At 34.3% G+C, this 24,134-nt stretch overlaps 2 protein-coding genes across 2 annotated transcripts; both read left to right on the top strand.

The window, feature by feature from the left end:
• LOC145571687 (internal alternative NAD(P)H-ubiquinone oxidoreductase A1, mitochondrial-like) lies at positions 1 to 7,556 on the top strand. The gene is made up of 9 exons (XM_081630717.1): positions 1 to 672; positions 1,561 to 1,774; positions 1,880 to 2,040; positions 2,262 to 2,327; positions 2,891 to 3,054; positions 4,209 to 4,323; positions 5,299 to 5,478; positions 5,565 to 5,744; positions 7,328 to 7,556. Exons 1-8 carry the CDS (start codon positions 232 to 234, stop codon positions 5,715 to 5,717), a joined length of 1,494 nt encoding a protein of 497 aa, XP_081486843.1. The 5' UTR covers positions 1 to 231; the 3' UTR covers positions 5,718 to 5,744; positions 7,328 to 7,556.
• A 10,171-nt stretch (positions 7,557 to 17,727) lies between these two features.
• Positions 17,728 to 23,988, top strand: LOC145570097 (U-box domain-containing protein 44-like). Its single transcript, XM_081629088.1, has 5 exons — positions 17,728 to 18,345; positions 19,580 to 20,368; positions 20,809 to 21,121; positions 21,313 to 21,777; positions 22,661 to 23,988. The coding sequence occupies exons 1-5, from the start codon at positions 17,917 to 17,919 to the stop codon at positions 23,773 to 23,775; spliced, it is 3,111 nt and encodes a 1,036-aa protein (XP_081485214.1). The 5' UTR covers positions 17,728 to 17,916; the 3' UTR covers positions 23,776 to 23,988.
• Positions 23,989 to 24,134: the final 146 nt, after the last annotated feature.

Raw genomic sequence — 24,134 nt, 5'->3', positions numbered from 1 at the left:
TTGTTTGAATAAATATTCATTTATAAATTTCATTTTTTGACTGAATTTTATTAAACAATTTCAACCTGCTCTAAGAATATTCAAGGTTTACCAGGCATCTTCCTACTTTCATGGAAACTCACCATTCTTCCATTTCTTTCGCTCCAAGTTCTCAACAACTACAACAACTACATTAAAACCTGCATTTCATCTTCAACAACAACATAATTTCTAAAAATAGAAACCAAAATCATGTCATCAATCTTAAGAAACATTCTAAAACCCTCAATTCTAAAATCAACAAAACCCCACTTCCCAATTTCATCATCTTCAACACTCTACACTTCCCTCTTCTCTTCTTCTTACTACTCAACCTCCACTACAAATGGGAAAATGTATGGTGGGCTTGAGCCCACTAAGCCCAATGAAAAGCCCAGATTGGTTGTATTGGGCTCAGGATGGGCCGGGTGTAGGCTCATCAAGGAGATTGATACCAAGATATACGACATCGTTTGTGTGTCACCTAGGAATCATATGGTGTTTACTCCATTGTTAGCTTCAACTTGTGTTGGAACTCTTGAGTTTAGGTCGGTTGCTGAACCAATTGGGAGGATTCAACCTGCTATTTCTAGTGAACCGGGTTCTTATTACTTTCTTGCTAATTGTTCTTCTGTTGATACCAAAGATCATGTGGTATGAATTCTATTTTTGTTCTTGTTTAATCTTAAGCATATGAAATTTTGGATTTTTTTGTTTTTGGATCATGGGTATTTATGTTAATTGTTAAGTGAAGTGAATGATTAATGATGTATATGTTGGCATGAGAAAAGTAGTCATAATGTAGACGGGATTTGATCCGAGGTCTTGGTTAATGGGAAAGTACCACCCTCCATGAGTGTAGCTAGTGTCCTATATGATGTGAAAGTATTAGATTGGAACGTTCATAGATTCGCAAATGTTAAAACATTTAGTTCTTAAATTTTCTGATTAAGAGTTATTAGCATGTAGTTTCTTGATTTTTTTTAGTAGTATGAAGAGTATGTGATTGGGCTTTAATTGATAGAAAATGTTAAACCTTTTAGCTCTTAATTTCCCATTTGCTATGCTAGTTTGGAATTTTGGATCATTTTATATTTCAATTTTCAAAAGTATAGACTATGGACTATGTGATTATATGGAGTACAGTTTTTTTGAAAAATTGGGAACATTCTATTGGGTTGTTACCATTTTGTTAAACAAAATTTGAGATTGAAACAAGGACTCGAGGAGAGAATTTCTTCATTTGTGAGTAATTTTTTAGTGCTGTGGCTAAGTGTGTGAAAGTTGGAAATTTTATGATCATTGTTGAAACTGTAGTTAATTTAGATGATTTTGGACGGTGAAATTTTAGTTGAATAGTAAGAGAATGAGATAGCTTGTCAATTACACGCATTTGTAGCTATGAACTTGTACATGCTTTGAATTGATTGCATATTGGCTTAGGTGCCTAATCAAGGTATTCTTGTTTATTCTATGCTGATATGATATTCTCAGCGGTCAGAAGAGCTTATCGTTGGTTAATTTGGGGTTGGTGTATGTTAGGTACATTGTGAGACTGTCACTGACGGGGCACAGGCATTGGAACCAAGGAAATTCAAAATTGCATATGACAAATTGGTTGTTGCATCTGGGGCTGAAGCATCAACATTTGGAATCCAAGGGGTGCATGAGCATGCAATTTTTCTTCGTGAAGTTCATCATGCTCAGGAGATCCGTAGAAAATTACTCTTAAATCTGATGTTGTCTGATATACCTGGTATGGAATACAAGATTGTTAAATTTCTTTTCAGACTTATGTAAGCTGTTTTAAGCTCTTCATGGGATTTCTGACCTATTTGGCTGGTTATTCTTGTGCTGCTAGGTGTTCCCGAGGAGGAAAAAAAACGGCTCTTGCACTGTGTTGTTGTGGGCGGTGGTCCTACTGGTGTTGAGTTTAGTGGTGAGCTTAGTGATTTCATAATGAAGGATGTCCGTCAAAGATATGCACATGTCAAAGATTACATCCACGTCACCTTGATTGAGGTTTGAAGTTTACATTTCTAATGAGTATTAATTTTAAAATTTCTTGATTGTCATGGAGTGGCTTCCTATATGTGTTTGGTTAAAGCTATAGTTTAAGCTAGATCTGCTCAAATTGCTGGTGGAAGGGTCTACTTATATCCTTTTAACAATCTTGCAATTTAACTTGGTGTCATTCCATATATGATGATTTACTGAGTAGCAGAATTGCCCTTTCTTTGCAGGCAAACGAAATTCTATCTTCCTTTGATGACCGCCTCAGACACTATGCTGCAAAACAGCTGACTAAGGTGAGAAATTATCTGATGAAATAATATTCAGGTCCTGCTCCAAGCCCAAGTGCTTGCTTCCTTTTGTACATATGTGTATGAAAGATGTTAATCATGTGTTCATGCTCAGAATACCAGTGGTTATATCAGCACATGCTTAGTTAAACCTAATTAACCCACCATCTGTTAGGTATTTTCATTAATTAATCAATTCTTGTACACTCCGACAGAATTCCTGACCAAGCTCTAGTAAAATGGAGATAGCAATTGTGGAGGCACTAGTTAATGCTTAAACTGTTCACTTTGAATAAATTTGTTTCTATAATGCACCAAGACTATTTTCTGAACTTTGAGCAACAGTCTGTATAACTTTTGCATCTTGTTTTCTCTTGGTTGTCCCAAAAATATGATTATTAATGTTTACTTGTTAGGGCATATATTCCTGAATTTTACTGTCTCAACTTTATATTTAGTAAATTAAGGGTTAAAAACAGAGTAATTCAGATGCATAAGTGCTAGAGCATAGATGTTACTGAAGCAATTTTACTTTATCACTGTCTGGTTTTAATTGAATTATTTCTCAGTCAGGAGTTCGACTAGTCCGTGGAATCGTCAAAGATGTACAATCTGATAAGATAATTCTTAGCGATGACACAGAGGTTCCATATGGTCTTTTAGTATGGTCTACAGGTGTTGGCCCTTCACCATTTGTCAAAAAACTTGAAGTAGAAAAATCGCCTGGTGGAAGGTCAGTCATATTCCTCTTGTATTTCGTTTGATGTACCTCAAATATTTATTACTAGGTCTTTTGTATATTTTAGTGTTGCAGTTGAATGTATAAAGACCTAAGAAGTTACTCTTTGATTGTCAAAGATGCCCAAGGCACAAGGGATGCCAAAAGTCATGAGCCAAGGATAAGGCATAAATTACCTCATACTTTCAAAACACTTGCATATGGCAATAGAAGGTAGCGTCCTCGTCTTAGGGGCATTTTTAGGAGAGGCAAGGCTTGACATGGCCAAAGTAGGGGACCAAACGTCCAAACATGATCTTGAAGGGGGATAAAGTCATGAGCTAACACTTACATGATTATGATGGCTTGGGGCACCAAATAGGCCTCCCACAGTCCCTTGGGAAGCATCTTGATGCTAACCTTGTCTGGTCCAAAAATGTTGTGCAAAGACTACATTAAGGCTATAATACATGAAATCAAACCATTTCCGGAGAATTTTGGGACCCAGTGTCATGTACTAAGTAATTGTAGGCTTGTAGGGGTGCAAACCAGAACCATAAAAGTTGTTTGGATCCATATTCGTCCGCTATTCGGTCACATAAAAGCCTTTGGTGGCCTTGAGTCATTAATGGGAGGCGTATCCATACCAGCTATATTGATAGTTAAGAGGATAGTTCAGAACACTCAATTGGTCTCCCATGGTATCATGGGGTCCATGGGAAACACTTTTTCTTGTATCCTTTTTAGGTCCAAAAAGTCTATAATTCTGTATGCTTGAAGGTTAATCCATGCTTTTTAGATCAAATTTGGGATTTTTTATCCAAAATTGAAGTGGATGTGGAGGGTGTCTTGAATGTCTTCTGGGGTCATAAAAGTTGGGTTAGAACCTTAACATACCTAAGACTAGATATATAAAGTTCTAAGAATAAATTTGATTCAATAATATGGATGTTTTGGAAATTTGTTGTAGTAGTAATCAAATGCTATAAGAGATGGTTTCAATCCCCTAATAAACATCTCGGAATTCCTGTAAGGTGTTGGGAATTCATTAAGCTTTTGGTTGAGTTGGTCCTTTAAATGGTTTGAAATTTCATGTTGTTTAGTGTTGGATTTCATATTTTACTAATGCTTTTACTCAGTATTCTAATTATATTTGTTTATTTTTACAGGATTGGTATCGATGAATGGCTACGTGTTCCCTCTGTTCAAGATACGTATGCAATTGGTGATTGTGCAGGCTTTCTTAAAAGCACAGGCAAACCAGTTCTTCCTGCTTTGGCGCAGGTAATGTACACAAGTTAAATTTATGTGCGAAAAAGAAAACTTTTGTTTATCCTTTTTTTTTTACTATCTGGGTATCAAGAACTTTGAGAAGAGGAGTTATGCAATAGATAAGCTGAAGGATGATGATGGCTTACGCTGTATCTTAATTGCATATTGGTTTAGAAATTCCATAGACTTAGCTTTATGTACAGTCAACAAATGATCAACATGAGCGTGTTAATACTATGAGTATGATTAAATCGGCTACCTTTTTTTGTCTGCTTAGTCCAGATTAAAATGCCGAGTGTCCATGCCTTCTCAATATTACGAGCATCTTATGCAGGTAGATAATGTGAATCGAGAGTCTACGCCAGGCTGCTCTACAAGTCACTAGACCATATTTGTAGGCAACCTAAGAAACAGTGAGGCTTCACATTTCAAACTGTAGCTTGTGTCATCTCATGAATCTTTATGTTTGAACTTGTGAATCAGAACCAAATTTATCACAAGTAAAGTCATCTATAATGATGATTAAATTTCATATCTAATATAAGAAATGGTTTCTTTGTTCCAAATAATTAATCGATTCCATGTGTAATGCTCCTCCACTCTTCAAGTAGTAGATTTTTATAATTTATTATTTTTTAAAAAATCCATTGATCTTATACGAGTATGAAGTAGCTTCTTGTCAAAGAGATTCACTATCTATCATAGAAAACCATATCCAATGAAGTCAATCCAGAAACTAAATCCCAAAAAACTTGTGTTTAGAAGGGAGTAAAAGAAGTCCCAATAGAAGAAAATTCTCTCCTGATAACAGTAATTTTTTTTTTTTTACCAAGTAGAGGTATTGCATCTTTAAGTCAAACTGTTTTCTTGCTTTGCTTCTGTAGCTTGACTTGATCTTAAGAAGGATTGTTTATCCAGCTTTCTCCTTCAGCTTCTGGTCATGATGTTTTACCTTATAAAGTATGTGATGATAACTTGTTGCAACAGGTAGCCGAGCGCCAAGGGAAATATTTAGCTAAGTTTTTGAACAGGATTGGAAAAGCTGGTGGAGGTCATGCAAATAATGCTGAAAATGTTGATATGGGAGATCCTTTTGTATACAGACATCTAGGGTCAATGGCAACTATCGGTAGATACAAGGCACTTGTGGACCTTAGGCAGAGCAAGGTGATACTATTGATGTATAAAAAAAAATAGGGTTTTTTTTTATGAGCTACAAACACATTATTCACATATTAGCTCATTTTCTACAGGAGGCAAAGGGCTTATCATTGAAAGGTTTCCCTAGTTGGTTTATCTGGCGATCTGCATATCTTACTCGTGTTATTAGTTGGAGGAATCGGCTCTATGTTGCCATTAACTGGTTGACTACTCTTCTTTTTGGCCGTGATATAAGCCGAATATAGACACTGCCATAGCAGGCTTCTGCCACTGTAAGAGCCTCTCTTTTTTTTATTATTTTTTTTTTTCCAAATTATTGTGATTTTTGATTTTTTAAAAAATTATTTTCTTATATTTTTGCTAACTGTTAGCAGCTGATACATATTAGGACTAACCTCGTTAATTACAGCAAGCATAACCTAGATCTTATGCCTTAATTCAGGAAAGCATCAGGCATTCAGGCTCATACATAAATCCAATAGCTAATCTGCTCCTGAACATAACTCTATATAGAACATCACTTTAGGTGGTTAACCTGATGTGCTTTTGATGTTTTAAAAGATTTATCTATATGTTTGCAAGTGTTTCATAAGGCTTTAAGCATGATTGCCTGGTTGCCTCTAGGGCATCTTGAGCGTCTTTTGAAATTGAAGGTGCTCCTCTTTAAACGTTATATTAATTTCATGTTAAGTTTTATTTTTCTTTTTATATGCTTTTAATTATATTAGGAAGCTCAGAAATATTGTCACCTTTCTTAAGATAATCATGTTTCATTACTGCCTATAAAGCGAGTGACGGATGAGTTGGACGAGTTGTGGAATAATGAAAATTAATATAAGAGGTGCCTGTTATGAAAAATTCAGAGGGTTTATAGCTTAATTTTGTAATTTGTTATTCGTAATAATGCTACCTTTAATTATAAACAATATCATGTGTCTTGTTTTGTCAAAGCACTAGAAAAAGCACTCGAATGAATCACTTGATTTTGTTTTCAATGTATCATTATTTCTTTCAAACAAGCTGCCACTTACAATTTCGCCATATTTTGGGGACTTGAAGGCCCTACTGGCCCAGAATAACTAAAACGATTCCTCATTTTTGATGGTGATTGATCATAATATCGTAATAATAATACATCTTGAGTCTCGACTTAGCGGGTAATTAAGCGGTCCCCTTTCTTTGGAAAACAACTGATACACGTTTGGCATTTGTCTTTTGCCCAAGTGCTGAGATTCTATTGCCTCTGTTTGCCTCAGTTGCCTCAACCCTTTGACCTATCAAACTATGTGTTAACCCCACAACAAGTGAGTCTCTTTAACTTGAGCTAAGCCACCATATGTCCATGTATGATAACATCCGTCACCCAGCTAGTATGGGCTTGTACATGGATAAATTTTCGTTGTGGGTCACGAACACCCAACAGCTTTCTTCTTGTGGGGGCTTTTTTTCTTTAAGTTTGAGGTGGGGAGGTGAAGGAGAGGGTGGGGGGGATGTTCTGAATTGCTGGGATTTGTGACCGGAATATGCCTGCATACATTCACATAATGCAATTTTATCACCTACATATTTACATGTCTGGATGAACAGGTTTGTTTGACATGCTCTTAGTCTGAGTTATTGGAGATTATAAATGCAATATTCATTAAAATGATAAAAAGTTATGAACATTCCTTAATCATGAGAGGTTGAGACAACGTGACTAGTAGTCTAGTACTAATTTCGGACATTGGAAGTCATATTTAACAACTCTTGGATATTATATTATTACAGCTCTTAAATTGCAATGCATTTGTCTCTTGATGTTGTGAGCTGCATTATTTGTCTAATTTCTATTACCAACGTATATTGATCTCAGGTTCATCCTCCTGCTCGCGGGTTTCAGCAGTCTGCAGGAAATACAGCATAGAAAGACCAAAGATATACTTACTGAAAATTACTACCACTCTCTTCTTTTGCAGTATCTGTTATTTTTCAGCAGTCCATTTATAGACTGACATGACTAATGAAAATGAAACTAAGGATAGAGATGCTATATGTATCAATGTATGGAAATGATTCTTAGTATAATTGTAAATTTCTTATCATTTTTTCTTTTCTTTTCTTTGCAAACTGTTGCCTGATTTCGTAGAAGGTTCTTATTTTTTTCCAATCAAACTGGAAAGCTGAACTTTGTCCTGCTGAAAGTTTCAAGCTTAAATTAGCAGCCTTTGTTTTTCAAAGTTTTACTTTTGTGTTCAGTGCAACAAGAATTTTTTTACTTAAATGTATGCGAGAAGAAGATGAAGATGGTGGTTGAATTTCGGTTGTGGATTGAAGGAGTTAAGGAGGAAGATGGTGATGGCGATGGTTGTCGTGGTTTGAAGAAGAATCGCCATTGCTGATGAGTTTCTCAATTTTTTCCTCTCCACTGTTTCAGAAGCAAAAAGAAAAATTCAGTACTTTACTGAAGGTGATGGAACACGATTGGAAAATTAAGAAAAAAAAAAGGAAAAAAAATGTTAACTTATGTTAGTTCACCAAACGTCGTCAAAGACATCTGTTATTGATAGTCTGATGGATAGGACCCCACATATATTTACTTTTTGAAGGTTTATTATGGATATACTTTTTTTTGTTTATCTAGGAGATTAATGGGGGTTTGTTCAAAGTTTAATGATTGAATGTATTTGCTTCACCTTTGTTTTAAGCAAAACAATGTACAAACCCTTAAAGAGTATAGCCAATGGTTAGCCATAATCATGTTTTTTTTTTGGTGCTTAGAAAACCACACGGGCGGGTGAAGAAAATTGATTCCAAGATCTCTTGAAACTTGGAGGAGAGCTCTAACCACTTCAGCTATTTTTCACTCTTTGGTTAACCATAATCATTGTGGTTATTATTTCTCTCTTTTCCACCCATTTATAACCATTCTTATAACCCATGTATTCCAATGGTTATAAATTATAAATGTATTTTGACCATTGATGCGTATGAACTCCTCACATTGTCACGTGACTCACGTCACCGGCTATTAAATGGTTAGAAAATCTTGCAAAAGTGAGAAGTACATTATATTTAATAACCATGTTACAATAACCGGTTATAACTTTAACTAGGTTATTGTTTTGACACTCCTCCTTTGTCTCTTTCTATAATTGTTTATAATATATTTACACTCTCTCTCCTAATAACAATCTTAAATGGTTAATGGCTAGGTATACTAAAGGTTACATATAATAAGGAGCTAATAGTAAAAAAAAAAAAAAAAAAATGAAATAAACAAAGTAACTACATCAATGATCAATTTATTTTTGTCATGTATTCTCTTAAATTAATACAATCAATAAGAAGGTTATTAAATGTTTAGTTGTTGTCACAGGGATTATCTATATCATTGTCTTAAAGTTTTCAATCATCACCATATGTTGCCAAATGTTACTTTGGTTTCATGAGCATGGTTAACTTCCGTATATGAATAAGTGTATCAGTTTGACTTTTATGTTATATTCATATATAGAGTTAAAGGTGGGCACGGGCCGTGCCGGCACGCGGGCGGCTCGGGCCCGGCACGACGCCGGCACGGCACGGCACGGCGGCCCACCAGTGGGCCGTGGGCCGTGAACACAAAGTTCGAAAAATGGCACGGCGGGCGGCACGGTACCCGGCCCACTGGTGCTCAAAAAATGGCTCAAAAACGGCTATAAAACGGCCATTTTTCCCATCCAAAATCCCTATAAATACCTCATTTCTTCCTCCAAAATTTTCACAATTCATCAACTCATCTCTTCTATCTTATTCTCTAATTTTCTTATTCTCTAATTCCTACAATCTTACTCTCTTTCTCTTTTGTGCAAAGAAAAAAAAAATTCCTACTCTCTTATAAATTTTACATTTTTACTTTTATTAGTCTACTATCAAAATAAAAAAAATATAAAAAAAATAAAAAATAAAAAAATAAAAAAAAATTCTTATATTTACACTCGGGAAATTATAAATTCGGGATCGGGAAATTATAAATTTGGGAAAGCAATTGAAGCGTCATTGTAAGATCTAACTCAACTTTATTTTAATTTGTTATTATTATTATTATTATTATTATTGTTGTTGTTGTTGTTGTTATTATTGTTGTTGTTGTTGTTGTTGTTGTTGTTGTTGTTGTTGTTGTTGTTGTTGTTGTTGTTGTTGTTGTTGTTGTTGTTGTTGTTGTTGTTGTTGTTGTTGTTGTTGTTGTTGTTGTTGTTGTTATTATTATTGTTGTTATTGTTTTCTTGGAAGTTGGAACAACTCAATTATATAAAAACTACTTTCTATTTTTATTGTGGATAATTTAGATTGTTAGTGAAATCTGTCTAAGGCGGGACTTGGGCTCTGGACAACGTCGTTCCTAACCTCTCCTACCTGGGATCTCATTGACCTAAGTAATCTACTATTATTATGATTATTTTTGAAAACTTAATTTATATAAAAACTACTTACTAATTCTTATTGCTATCGTTATTATTATTGTTGTCAATTGTTATTATTATTGTTATTGTTAATTTGTTATTTGTATTATTATTGTTGTTGTTATTATTATTAAATATCATGGCATCAAACCCGAACACTTCCTCCTCCTCTAGAAAAGCCAAGTCAAAACGTAGGGAATCACCAAACTCAAACACTTCAATGCCCCCCCACCCCCTAACATCTTTCCCTCCCCTAACACCTTTCCCTCCCCTAACATGCCCTTTCACTCCCCTAACATGCCATTTCCAAACACTTCCACCCCTTTCTTTCATCCCCAAACCACGGGAGGGCACGAACAAATGGATGATATGGCTCCTTGGACTATGCCTAGTTCGGGATTTCAACAAACCCATTTCTCACCTCATTTATACGGATCACAACATGAATTTTCTATTCCTAGTAACCAAGGTAGCCAAACACAAGCCTCCGGGTCGAGTGAACAATCCACCCAAATGCCTAACACCCAAAATCCTAACATATTAGAGTGGTGTACCGAAGAGGAATTTGCTCAAACCAACCGAAAGAGTGAAGTTTGGGCACATTATCAATTGAGTAAAAATGGAACCAAAGCCCGGTGTCAGACTTGTAGTAAAATTTTCTCGGCCGATACCAAGGGAGGGACGGGACACCTTAGTAGACATTCAAAAAGATGTGGTGGACCATCTAATGATCCAACCCAACCCAAAATTTCTCATTTCCATCCACAAGGCTTCATTTATAGTTATGAGAAAGATAGGGATGAACTTGGGAGAATGATTGTACATGCCGAACAACCTTTTCTTTTCGCCGAAAATGATGCCTTTAACAACTACATTAACCGAGCACTACAACCCAAACACAAAAAAATCTCCCGAAAAACCGTTTGATCTGCTGCCATGAAGAATTATCAAGAGTATAAATTGAAATTAGTAAATGAATTGGCTAATCTTCCTAGTAGAGTTTCTTTAACTGCCGATGCATGGGATAGTGGATACGGACTTCACTATTTATGTGTTACTTGTCATTGGTTGGATAATGATTGGTTGTTACAAAAATGCATCATTCATTTTAAAATACTTGAATACCCTCATACCGGTCTTAACATTTGTCATCATTTAATGGAAGTCATTGATGCATATAATCTTAGGGATAAAATCACGTCTATGACTTTCGATAATGCAACTTCTATGACATATAGCGCGAATTTGGTTAAACCCCAATTGACCGATTTAGTATTAGATGGAGAAGCACTTCATATTAGATGCATTTGTCATGTTCTTAACTTGTGTGTGAAGGATGGAACGCAAGCAATTGGTCCATTTTATCACAAAATAAGGAATGCTATTATGTCTATTAATAGCTCTAACTTGAGATATCAAGAATGGAAAGGTTTTTGCAGGAAACAAAGGAGAAAGGCTATAAAAATAGCAACGGATTGTCCAACTAGGTGGAACTCCACCTATGAAATGTTGAGTCGGGCAATCGAGTACAAGGTTGATTTAACACTTTTTTATAATATGAAATTTCCACAATGTGCTTTACTAGAAGATGATTGGGCTAATTGTGAAAAATATATGCAGTTTTTACAATTACTATATAGTATGACACATTGTTTTTCTTCTGTATATAATCCTTGTTCCCATTCTTTTCTTAGCAATGCATGTTTACTTGCACAACTTTTTGCCGAACATCGATCACAATATGAATATCATGGATATCTTCCATCTATGGAGGAAAAATAGCGTAAATATTGCACTGATATTCCTATGATTTATATTTTTGCTTCTATTTTAGATCCTAGGAAAAAATATGATGGCACTTTTTTATTAATTGATATTTATTATAGTAACATGAATTTGGAAGATGATGTTGAAACTTTTAAAAATAAGGTGACTAATGAGTTTTTCTCTTTATATAGAGTTTATGATACTAAATATGGAACCGTGTCTCGATTTTCCCCTTCTCAAACATCCAAAAACGTAAGTAAACGGGCCAAAGGTTTATTTGCACAAGCTGCTAACATGATGTCCAAGTTTTCAGGTACGGAATCATCATCAACTAGGAGAACACAAAGCGATGTTTCGGAGTTGCAAATGTACCTAAGTTACGACTTTATGAAAGGCATGGACGATGAAGAGAAGTTTGGCCTCGACATCCTTGATTGGTGGAAATCACAAACCATGAAACATCCAATTTAGTCGGCAATGGCTCGTGATATTTTTGCTATCCAAGTCTCCTCCGTTGCCTCCGAAAGAGCTTTTAGTGCGTCAAGATGGGTTTTAAACGATAGAAGAACAAGACTAAACCCCGAAACACTTGAAATGTGTGTTTGCTTCAAGGATTGGTTGGATGCCGAAACTCGTTCTCAAGATCGTACTTATGCACAAAACGACGACGATGAAGGAACGTCGACTTCTTTTAGTTCTCATACTTCTCAATCAACTCAATTGGCCGATGACCTTGAACCACAAGAAGACGAAGACGAAGACGAAGACGAACAATAATAATTACATTATTACATATTTACATTATACACTATTGTACAATTTTTGTATTATCGAACTTCATATTCCGTATAATAAATGAAGTTATTCACCAAATATTGTACGATTTTTAATTATCATTAATTATTTGTATTATCGATTTATCGTACCAGCTACCGGCATATAATAAACTAAGTTATTCTTCAATTTTTTGTGTTTTCGATATATCGCACTCGTAATTTTTTTTTATTATATGCATTGTTGTTTTTTGCTAAATTAATAAAATTGTTTTTATTTGTTTATTTAAACTTAAACATAATTAGATAAATAATTTATATAACCTTAATTAAAATAAAGTTGTTCAAAACAAAATATATTAACATTAACATAAACATAAATTAATCACATTATTTATATAAAATTAAGTTGTACTAATATATATATATATATATATATATATATATATATATATATATATATCGTTTTTTATTTACATTTATTATAATTAAAAAAAAATGGCACGGTTTGGCCCGCGGCCCGGCACGGCACGGCCCGCCAGGCACGTGGGCTGGGGTGTGCCAAAATTAGGCACGGCACGGCACGACCCGTTGCCCATGTTTATATAGAGTATTAACTTTGGCTTTTTTATTTCGAGAGATGAAAGTATTACTCTTCCCCTTCTTTGTATTTGTACCATTTTGGCTTTGATGGTCAATTTTTACAAACTTTTAAGTATAAATTTCAAATTTACACTTTTAAACCATGTCGTATGAAGTATGATTCTACGGAAAAAACTACACATACAACCATTGTATGTGGTGCCCACATACAATGTGACATGGCAACCTTTAATTGGTTAGTGAAATGGGCCCCAAAATCCACTAAATTTGAAAATTCATTTGAATTTCAAATTCATTTCAGATTTAACCTAAACTTTGAATTTTAAAATTTGTGTCATTTCCAATACTATTTTTATTTTATTTTTTTTTTATTTTTTTTTAAAAAAAATTGTTCATTTTTTCATCCATGGAATGTCATCCTCTTCCCTTGGTTTCATCGGCCATTTCGCCATGAAATTACTTTATGTGGTTTTCGTCTTCAAAGCTTGAATTTAAGTCATACACATAGCTTTTATTTTTCAAATTTTCCCATTTCAAACAAAGTATATTCCAATTAAATAAATAATCGTTGTGTGATTATTTGTAAAAGATAAAGTGTAATATAGTTTGTGGTTCAATAGAGATAATCTTCGTCATTTAATCGTCTACCACAATTGAAATTGGTGTTTGAACTTTTGAAATTGGTCATCTACTTCTTCTTCCCATTCTCTATTGAATTTGGAATTCGTGTAGAATTACAATAATTTTTTAAGTTACAAGAGTAGTGACAGTCATATTCGTTGGTAAAAAAAATGGAGAGTCGAAGGACCTCAACAATGGCTGAAAAATGTATAAGGTCGGCGAAAATGGCAGAAAACCCCCAATAATATCAAACACTTTAGCTTACTAATTTATTTAGTAACACAAGCAAATTATTTAGTAACACAATCAGTTATGCTTAGTAACTAAATATCTTAAAGCGACGTAGCAATACTTATTATAAAAAGAATTTTCTACAAATGTTGATATGGTGTTTATCCCGCAATCTTGGTTACTAATATAGCGCTGAACATAAATTTGCAATAATGAAATATTGTCTCCGAGTTCGATTGCACGCAAGAACAAAGGTTACTTTTTAAAAATAAAAATTCCTTACCCTCAAATTGATATTTGCAAAGTTAGTAACAAATATAGACAAAAGTCTTCTGTCATACAACGAGTGTACGTTAATTTAAAATTTGTGATGAGTAAGTTATAATTTATAAATAAACTTTTGTAGTAACAAGAAAACCCCAAAAAAATTGTAAACATGTAATTGTAAACCATAAAAATTCAAACCTGCAATATATAATTAAAGAGGTAGAAAAATATAAGGGAACAATTATCTCTTGATTCCTCTCTCCAAAGGGCTAGGGTTTTGATATTGTTTATAGTACGGGGCCTTGTCGGCTTAATCCATACTATGTACCTACAATGTTTGGTAGGGAGGAGATGGAGTCTTTGTGACATATTCCATCTGAGCCTAATTAAACCCTATATTTGACCCTCTTTATATAGAGAGTCGTAGAGTAGTTTACAAGATAATAATCATATATTCTACGAAATCCTAAAGATAAATATCTTATATTTTTTGATATTATCTCTTTATTTACATATATCTGACACCTAATAATTAACAAAATTTCGATGTCAACAGTAATTATTAGTAATAAATTGATATAATGAATGTATTTCTCAATAATTTAGCAAACTTTGAATATTGTACGTAATTGTAACTTAATTTCAAAGTTACCAATTTACCCTTTATAATTTGACTAAGGTTATCTTTCACTTATGAACATTGGAACGATGTTTATAATTTGAACAAATCGTGTAATTGAATTAGGTAAACTATTTATTCTTGAAAATGATTGGATGGATATAGGCGCAATTTCTCAAACCGAAGTCGAAGGTATTACAATATTATTATTATTATTATTATTATTATTATTAAAATTATTATTATCATCATCATCATCATCATCATCATCATCATTATTATTATTATTATTATCATCAAAAACTTACAAAGTCAATCGATTTAGAAGAAATTAGTGGGGAGCCGAGATACAATCTGGGCCCCCACCCCTCTAGATACAATCGATTAATTATTATTTTATTATTATTATTATTATTATTATTATTATTATTATTATTATTTATTTCACTTTATTTTACTAGCTTACTAATTGTTAATTATATAATTTACTAATTTATTTAGTAACACAAGCACATTATTTACTAACACAAGCCATTTATTTAGTAACAGTACGAGCAGTAGATTATTCAGTAACACAAACAAATTATTTAGTAACATAAGGAAAGTGAATCAAGTTAATAGCAATCTTGTTTCACATCATTAATAATAAACATCGAATTAGATAACAATTAATTATATTAAATTTGATTAAATTCCGACAATGTTTTACTATTGCACAATATTAGTTGACAAAATCGTTTTGCTTATTGCAAAATGAAATTTCACGACTTAAGTTAATAAATTAAACTAATAAGGTTATATTTCCCCTATGAATATGGAACAGTGTTTATAATTTGAACAAATCGTGTAATTGAATTCCTAAGTGTTTATATATATATGTGTGTGTGTGTGTGTGTGTTAGAATAATAATTTTTATTTTAAATAAATATTGCATCATGGGTAAGAAGACTCAGAACAAGAATAATACTTGGAGAGGGAGGAGGATGTCTATATGGTTTAATATAATAGATGATCATAACGTAAAAATATGATATCATATTTTTTTGACACAAAAATATGATATCATAAGGTCATAGGTATATTACATCTTTTATTTTTACCATGCTAACCTTTTATTTATAATATAATACATAAAGTTCTTTTCATCTATTCTATCTAACACATTTTTATTTAATTTTAAAATCAATATTTGGTAACTATGCACCTATTAAATAACACTACAATGTGGACATTTTAGTATGTTTGAGTGTTTTCTAGTAACAAAACCATATTAATTTGTAACAACTGATCTTATTAGTATATCACAAAAGGCCAATACAATAAATTTGCAAAATGTTACAAGGTGAATCTCGCAATATTTGTTAATAATTCTGTAATTTTGGTTAACAATGATGACAAAAAGTACAATCATACAAGGTTTCAAGTTCGATCCCTTCATTAAGCATATAATTTTGCCTATGTCCAATAATCATACATGGTTTCAAGTTTGGCGAAATGTTCGAACACAATATCTAACGAAAGCATAGCTTTGTTAACAATTAAAGTCGGATATATACTAGGTGAACAATTTTCCACTACTATTTTACAAATAAATATAATTATACGAAATAATTAGGGATATTTCTTTATTGATTTTGATATCTAGCTATTAGTTACTAAAGAAAATGTTATTGTTACTTAAAAAATAACAAACATTGGATGAGACAGGGACATCACAAGAACTAAAATCACGACATGTATATCAGATTATTAGATATAATTGTTGACATATGATTTATTAATCAAGTTGTACAGAAGTTTAGAATTTCGTCAAAAACTGATGAAATGAAAAAAATGACATAAGATTAATTGTATATAAAACAATATTTTAAATTTTTTTTGACAAAAACCGAACCAAATTTATTAAAAGAGAGCATTGTCCGACAAATCAGACATTACAACTTCCTGAGGACCATCCTCCATCCAGATCAAATCCTCCCCAAAAGATAAAGCTACTTTGTGGCCATAGAATGGGCCACTTTATTACAAGTTCTATGAGCAAAATAAAAGCAACAGTAATTAAAAGTCCTAGCCAAGGCTACAATGTCATTCAAACCACTTGAGTAGCACAACATTAAATAGATTTTGCTTGTAGAAGATCAACGAGGTTTGAGTAATCTGACTCCACGATTAGAGTACGGAGACCGGCCTCAAATGTGTACTAAAGCCCAAACAAAATTGTTGATTTGAAATATTTTAACTAAATCTATATTATGTACATGAATTTTGATCCTAATCTGAAAAACCCAGATATATGGTGGATGAAAGAAAAATTAAATACAAATTAAACTTGCAGGACATGGTTGATTGTTGAACAAAATCGATTTTTTTTTAACTTGGATTGAACAAGCTTGCAAATTCAAGTATTTTGATACTTAACCGGAAAATTCGTCGGCGTTAGTAGATTTTGTCATCTTTTCCGGTGGTTTGTTCATCTTCTCTGGCATTTTTTTAATTGTAAAAATGTTGAAATATTATCCTATATTTATGGGTTAAATTTTCAGAAAAAAAAAAATACTATTGTAATTAATGCTCATGGCACCAACAATTTCACCCAAAAAGATTCCCACTCAAGTTGCAATATGGCGCCATAGTGGATGAATTGTTTCCCCCCGATTTTTCCCTCTTATTTTTTTGGGTAGTGCTGATGTGACGAATTTTTATAGGTGATGTATGTTGGGACTACATACAACAATTTTACGTGTATCATCCCCCATGATTCTACAAATAGAAATTAATCATCAAAATTTGTGGATTCAATGGTGACACTTTTGAGGCCACAATATGAAATACGTAATAGTATCGAGGTTGACTTATAATATCCCTTTATTTTTTTTTTTTTAAAAAAAGACACGTAATTTCAGCGAATATGCAACTTAAAAAGACTTACTAAGTCAACATTTGACTCATTCTCCTCTTCTTCTTCCTCTTTCCTCCACTTTCTCTCTCCTCCCATTTTCTCAGACTCAAACTCATAAACACGCCATTTTCACATTCACACTTACATTCACATCAATACTCCATTTCCACACAAAAATTGCTCAACACGTCAACCACGGCCTAAACCCTAGGAGAGAGAAAATCTCCCTCAAATGTAAAAATGGCGGCTAAACCACCATCATCACCGGCGGAATCAATCCACCGGCAACTCGATTCTCTCTGTAACTCCGACGACTCCATTCCATGGGAAACTCCTCGTCGTTTCACCTCCTACGCCGCTCGCCTTCACCGCATTACCGGAAACCTCCTTCGTCTTTCGCCGGATATTCTCTCTTCTCCGACTGTTCATACTGCTCTTAAAGGAATCTCCGGTGACCTTGTTAAAGCTGTTGAAACGGTGTCGGTTTATAGAGAGAGGAGTAAGATTTTTGTCCTCATCAATTGCCGTTCGTTGTGTTCTTCTCTTCAGGATCGAACGGCTGCGATTGGTGGATGGCTTGCGTTGCTTGAGACTGGCCTCAAAGATGTTACCGATGTTCGGAAGAAGGTTTCGGATCTTTCTAGAGATATGAAGCAAGCTCAATTCTCTGTAATTTCTCTCGCTTTCTACAATTTATTTATTTATTTATTTATTTGGTTTTTCTTGGATTTTATTTGTGATTTAATCAATTATACTAGAAATTGTTAATTATGTGAATTTAATGAGCTTGCTTTTATTAAACTTTCTATATACAGGTTATGTATTATACTGAAATTAGAAAATGTTAGGTTCAAAACTGTCAATTTTATTTGATTTGATTTGTAAGTACATGTTTAGTTGTTTACTCCTTTTGGCTGTATATTTTGTACTTTGTATATAATATACGGAGTATTTTTTATTGTTAATATAGATATTTGTGGAAATATGTCACAATTTAGTCATTCCAAAATTGTTGCAAAATGTTTGTTCGGAACTTCACGATTGTGTATAATAAATTAATACTCCCTCCATTTCAATATGATAGTCACATATGAAATCAATCACGTAAAATAAGGAAAGGAGAATATTTGGAATCTAATATTAAAGTAAAAAACAATTCATTAATAGTTTTTGCCTTATTTAAATTTTTTAAATTTTTTTTAGAAAACCGTCAACCATAATTGTATAATTCAAGGGAATAATTTCTTTACTTACAGTCATGTCATCAATTCACAAATAATTAATTTAACCAATCAGAATTTGATATGAATAAAATAGGAAATAAAAACTAAGTTAAAAGTGGAATACATTTAATATGGGGAGATTTTTTTGAAACGTCCAAAATAGTATATGGGACTAACAAACTGAAATGGAGGGAGTAATTGTCAAACAGTTTGCCATTTTACTTGACAGTTGGTTCCAATTGCGTAGATGGGAAATTATTTGAACTGAATGATTGTTTTTTTTTTTTTTTTTTTTTTTTTGCCCCTACCACCTGATAAATATAAAACAAGCTTCAGCCTCTGGTGTCGTCGTCTAGAGTATCTTCAAGTATCTTAGTAATATTAGCTCATGGTCGTTTTATTGTATAAAACAGAAGGGGGGGTCGAGGGAATATGGTTGACCATAAGTTAGTAAAGCTTAGTTGTAGTTATGAGGAATTGTGGGTGTTGAAGAAGTTGTCAAGGGTGTGACTTCAGCTTTGAACATTGATTCTTTTGTTTTTTTTAATGAAAGCTTGTTCATGTCTTTCCCATGCAATAAAATATATAAGTATATAATTTTTTGCCCTTGTGCTTTTATTGTTATCATTTTTGTTTGATGGGTTTCAAACTTATATTGGAGATATGAATTTTTGTATTAGGTGACAGAGAATGAAATGAGAGTGTACAGCACACTACAAAATGAAGGGCAAGGGAGGCCAATAGCCAAACCAGTTCAGAGTGCTATAATTATGGATTTGGCTCGAGCTCTTGGGATTGACCCCACTAATCATGCTGAGTTATTGGAACATGTTAAGCTCTTGAAGAATGATCTTGCTCGCTCTAATTCAGTGTCTGAGAGGCGAATTCTTATGTCTTTGCAGCGAATCATTGACAGCTGGTCTGCTGAGCCAAATATATCAGCTCTAAGCTTAGATTTTGATATAGAAGATGAATCTCAGATTTTGCCTTTCAAGAATTTCATATGTCCGTTAACCAAGGAAGTTATGAAGGATCCTGTGGTGTTGGAGTCAGCACAGACTTATGAGAGGACTGCAATTGAATACTGGTTTCAGCGTTGCTTGGAGGATGGCCGAGATCCCACTTGCCCTGTCACGGGTCAGGTGCTTAGGTCGTTAGAGCAGAAACCAAATATTGGCTTAGCTGGGGCGATTGAAGAATGGGTGAACAGAAATGTTGACATTCATATCAAGTCAGCTGTGAAACATCTTAGCAAGGATCCACCATCTATGGATTTTGTTGAACGGGTTTTGGATAGTATTTATAAGATATCAGAAGAGCATCCATCAAGCCGATATAAAATTAGAAACGCTGGCGTCGTCCTTCTAATCATGAATCTTCTCAAAAATTGCTCCAAGAGCATCAGTTCTCCTTTGAAATCCAAAGCTCTTATGGCTTTACTTAGCATGGCAAAGGATGAAGACAGTAAGGTGAGTCCTACATATTCTATTTTAAAAACCTCCCTTGCATAATGTCTTCCGTAAATCTTTTCATACTGCAATTATAGATGTCACAATATTTTCATGAAGAGGGAAATATGTTTGGATGATTTGGATTGGCTGGGAACTCTTGGCAACTGTGAATTTGAAAGAAATTTTATAAATCCATCTATGATTTTGTAGCAACTTTTGTTATTATTTTAATGAATGGGAACTTCATGCTCGAAGCTATATTCACGTGTGTGATGTGCTTGCACTTTTTCTAGTGTAGATGCTTCTTGTGTGTGTATTCGTTGTAAGTTTGAACTCAGATTCTGGCATAATATTCAATGTTACTCTAGATTTCTCACTATCTGCTTTCACTTCCTTACATTTGAAAAGCCTCTGTGACATGTCTCTCTGATATTTAACTAATTTTTGTATAATTCTAGACAATTATGATAGGGGAAGGCATAACAAAATTGGCAATAAAAAGCCTTGCTGGGAGCACAGAGAAAGAGAAAGAAAAAGTAAATGCCCTGAGGTTGCTGATTGAATTTACAGACAATGAGGCTTATTGTGCTAAAATTGCATCTGAGAAAGGTGCATTTCTGCTTCTTTCAAGCATGGCAGAGAACTTGGAGTGTCCCACTTTGTCCAACATAGCAGAGGACGTGCTAAAACGTCTAGAAGTAATTGATGAGAATGTTGAACATTCGGCTGCAGCAGGAAGATTTGAGCCTCTACTAAGTCGACTATGTGAAGGTGGGTATGATTATTGTAATCAATTCACCCCTTGCATTTCCTGTTTCTTTGAAAATTTGCTTAAATCACTTCATTGTATTAGATAAAGTATATCTTTGCTCAACATGTTAATTTCCAGTATTGCCTATTCTTTATCAGATGTATTATGCTCTCCTGTTCTTGATATCAAATCTTGTTCCCGTGATAAGCAGGTTCTCGTGACATTCAAATAGAGATGGCATCATTGTTGGGAAAAATGACTTTGACAAATTGCAGTAAAGAACAAATTGCAAATCGAAGTGCAAAAGTTCTTGTTGAAATGCTGCATAAACCAGAAACTCGAACAGCAAGTCTTCATGCACTGTGCAACCTTTCATCTTTGGATGACAATGCCACTATTCTTGTTGAAGCTTCTGTACTTCCAGCTGTCACAGACTTTATCCTTGAATCCCAGAATATCCTTTCAGAGCAGAAGGAGCTGGCTGCAGCAATAATTGCCAATATTGTGACAAATCCGGGGCACTGGGAATTGGCAGAGGTAAACAAGGACGGACATTTAATGCTTTCGTCCTTCGTTGTTTCTCACCTGATGCTACTTTTACCTCAAGTAACCCCTCAATGCCAAGTGTCCATTCTTCGTATCCTCTGTGGAATCGCTTCTTCCCCCAAGGCATGTGGTATGTTCTTTCTGACTTGCTTTGTTTAATATTTCCCTCAAAATTGAGAATTGCAACTCTGGTTGGCGTGGTTGCTAAGTGCTATGGTGTTTTGTTATTATGTCTTCTGTTAGTAAAATTAATTGTGTTCATGTACTGCTCATAATGTGCTCCCATTCTTGGCATTATTGCTACTTCTAGAACTTTTCAAGAATTCTCAAGTCTTATGCACTTTGTTCTGCCATGTTGTGCTCCAAAAATACATTTGTGATGTCCTTTTAGGTGGTTACTGGTAATGGATTTATAATACTCTCTCTGCCCCATATTAGTTATCTAGGGAATGAAAAAAAATCAGGGAACATCGTTATTGTAATGTTTCCCCTGTTTATATTGGTTATGACCTTATAGCCATTTAGTTTTGTGGCTTTTAATTGATTTACATTACTATTGGAAACTTGACAACTGATTTGGGATATATAATTAGGGAAATCTTGACAACTAACATGAGACGGAGGGAGTTATTCAATTAGAAGAGCTTCATACCAATGCCCATGATTATCCTTGTCCACTCAATTACCTCTATTTCTTCCTAAATTTCCATTACCACTTCAGAGCAATGAAAAATTATGAATATAACTGCATGCTTGGGATGTAGCTCCCTTACCATGGGTAAGGCATGGGGTTGTTCTTGCATTATATTACCGCCTACCTAAGAAGCACTAAAGGTCTTAAAGTTCAGGTCATGGTGGCTATGTATTTGCCTGATCGTTGGCTCATTGCTTTGATTGTTGATTATAGATAGTCATTCCATGGACAGTTATTTCCTGGACGTAGTTTTGAATGTTATTGTGCCTGTACTTTTGATAGGGACAAACACACTTACATTTTTGTATTCATGTATCAGACCAGGTTGCAACTGAGATAAAATCTGGGGATGGAATCAAAAGCATTATGGAATATCTTGAACATCCTGAAATGCAACACAGAATCTATGCTCTCAAACTTATGAGGATTCTATCTGAAAGTTCTGGTGGGGACTTTTTTGATCAGCTCAGACTTCTGAATAAAGTCGTCCTTTTAAAAGAGAAAGTGCTAGACAATCAGTCAACAAATAGTGAGCGATCTGATGCTGCTTGTATACTTGCAAATTTTACCCTGTCACGTGATGAAGTGAGGACAGTTTTAGGAGCTGCTTTCCTGAGGTGGACAGTTACAACCCTTAAAGAAATTCAGCACACTCCCAATGGAAGAACTTCACGGTCATCATCAAGTATGCTAGAAGGGCTTCTTGGTCTTTTACTCCACTTTGCCAAGAATATTAACGCACAGACATTGGCTTGGGTTAAGGAGCATCACCTCATTGCGATCTTTCGTGAGCAATTGAGTTACCTTTCACACCCAAGATGCAAACATCTGGCAGTTCTTGGATTAAAATACCTGTCAGAATCTGGCAAAGTTCTTGTTTCTGATGGAGAATCAGACCCACTACCTCCACAAGGATTCTGCTCTTTCATGGTATTCATGTGCAGGAGATTATCACCCGAACTCTCCTCATGTCCAATACACAATGCACCTTGTGAAGAAGACAGTGAGCTGTGTTTGCTCAAGAGCAACTGCATCAAGCCCTTGGTTGACCTCCTCATCGATGAGCACACAGATGTCCAGATTGCGTCTGTAGAGGCCCTTTCCTCTCTCATCCCGGATACATTTTATAGTTTTAGGCGTGCTGCTGATGAGCTTGATCGCGTGGGTGTTGCAGATGCTGTAGTTGCTCTTTTCATTGAAGTTCGGCCTGGAGAACTTCAAGAAAAGGCAATATCAATGGTTGAGAGGCTCTTAAGAGGGGAAAGCACAAGCCAGAGATTTGCTCTTAACCAGACTTTAGTCGGGGCATTAGGGGAAGCCTTAAAGCATGGAAATGCTAACACACGAAAAATTGCTCAAGACGCTCTTACTAACTTAAAACAGTTATCTGGTGCAAGTGGCAAGATTTCCGGACCCTTGCGTCCATGGAGGTAGTCTCCTGTTGTATTTTTACATTAGTTAGTGGGTGTTTTTTTAGTGAAGCCCACAGCTTTGTATAATTAATTGTTGTCTATACACAATGTAAATTGTATTACTAGAAATCAGTTAATTTGTTGTAGTTTCCTTCTTACATCAATGTGGCTTTCGTTCTCTTATACGGCCCCTGTTTTTGAGCCAAATCTAATTGCCTAAAAACGTCCTTCAGGAAAAAAAAAAAAAAAAAAAAAAAAAAAAAAAAAAAAAAAAAAAAAAAAAAAAAAAAAGATTGAAACATTGATGCAATGAAACCATAGCCAGATAGTTTTCCAGCAAAAATTTGAAGTCAGAACTTCATTAAATATCACTTCTGTTCA

Source organism: Chenopodium album, chromosome 12 (assembly GCF_948465745.1).
Source record: "Chenopodium album chromosome 12, dcCheAlbu1.1, whole genome shotgun sequence".
Taxonomy (NCBI): Eukaryota; Viridiplantae; Streptophyta; class Magnoliopsida; order Caryophyllales; family Amaranthaceae; genus Chenopodium; species Chenopodium album.
The sequence above is the reverse complement of the archived record's forward strand: the minus strand, read 5'-3'. Positions and strand labels throughout refer to the sequence as shown.

Bases quoted from the DNA above. Each gene is read 5' to 3' on its own strand.
- LOC145570097 (XM_081629088.1), top strand. From the start codon at position 17,917: ATGGCGGCTAAACCACCATCATCACCGGCGGAATCAATCCACCGGCAA. The intron at 18,346-19,579 runs GTAATTTCTCTC...TTTTTGTATTAG, and splicing joins TGAAGCAAGCTCAATTCTCT to GTGACAGAGAATGAAATGAG. The intron at 21,778-22,660 runs GTATGTTCTTTC...TTCATGTATCAG, and splicing joins TTCTTCCCCCAAGGCATGTG to ACCAGGTTGCAACTGAGATA.
- LOC145571687 (XM_081630717.1), top strand. From the start codon at position 232: ATGTCATCAATCTTAAGAAACATTCTAAAACCCTCAATTCTAAAATCA. The intron at 3,055-4,208 runs GTCAGTCATATT...TTATTTTTACAG, and splicing joins GAAAAATCGCCTGGTGGAAG to GATTGGTATCGATGAATGGC. The intron at 4,324-5,298 runs GTAATGTACACA...TTGTTGCAACAG, and splicing joins TTCTTCCTGCTTTGGCGCAG to GTAGCCGAGCGCCAAGGGAA.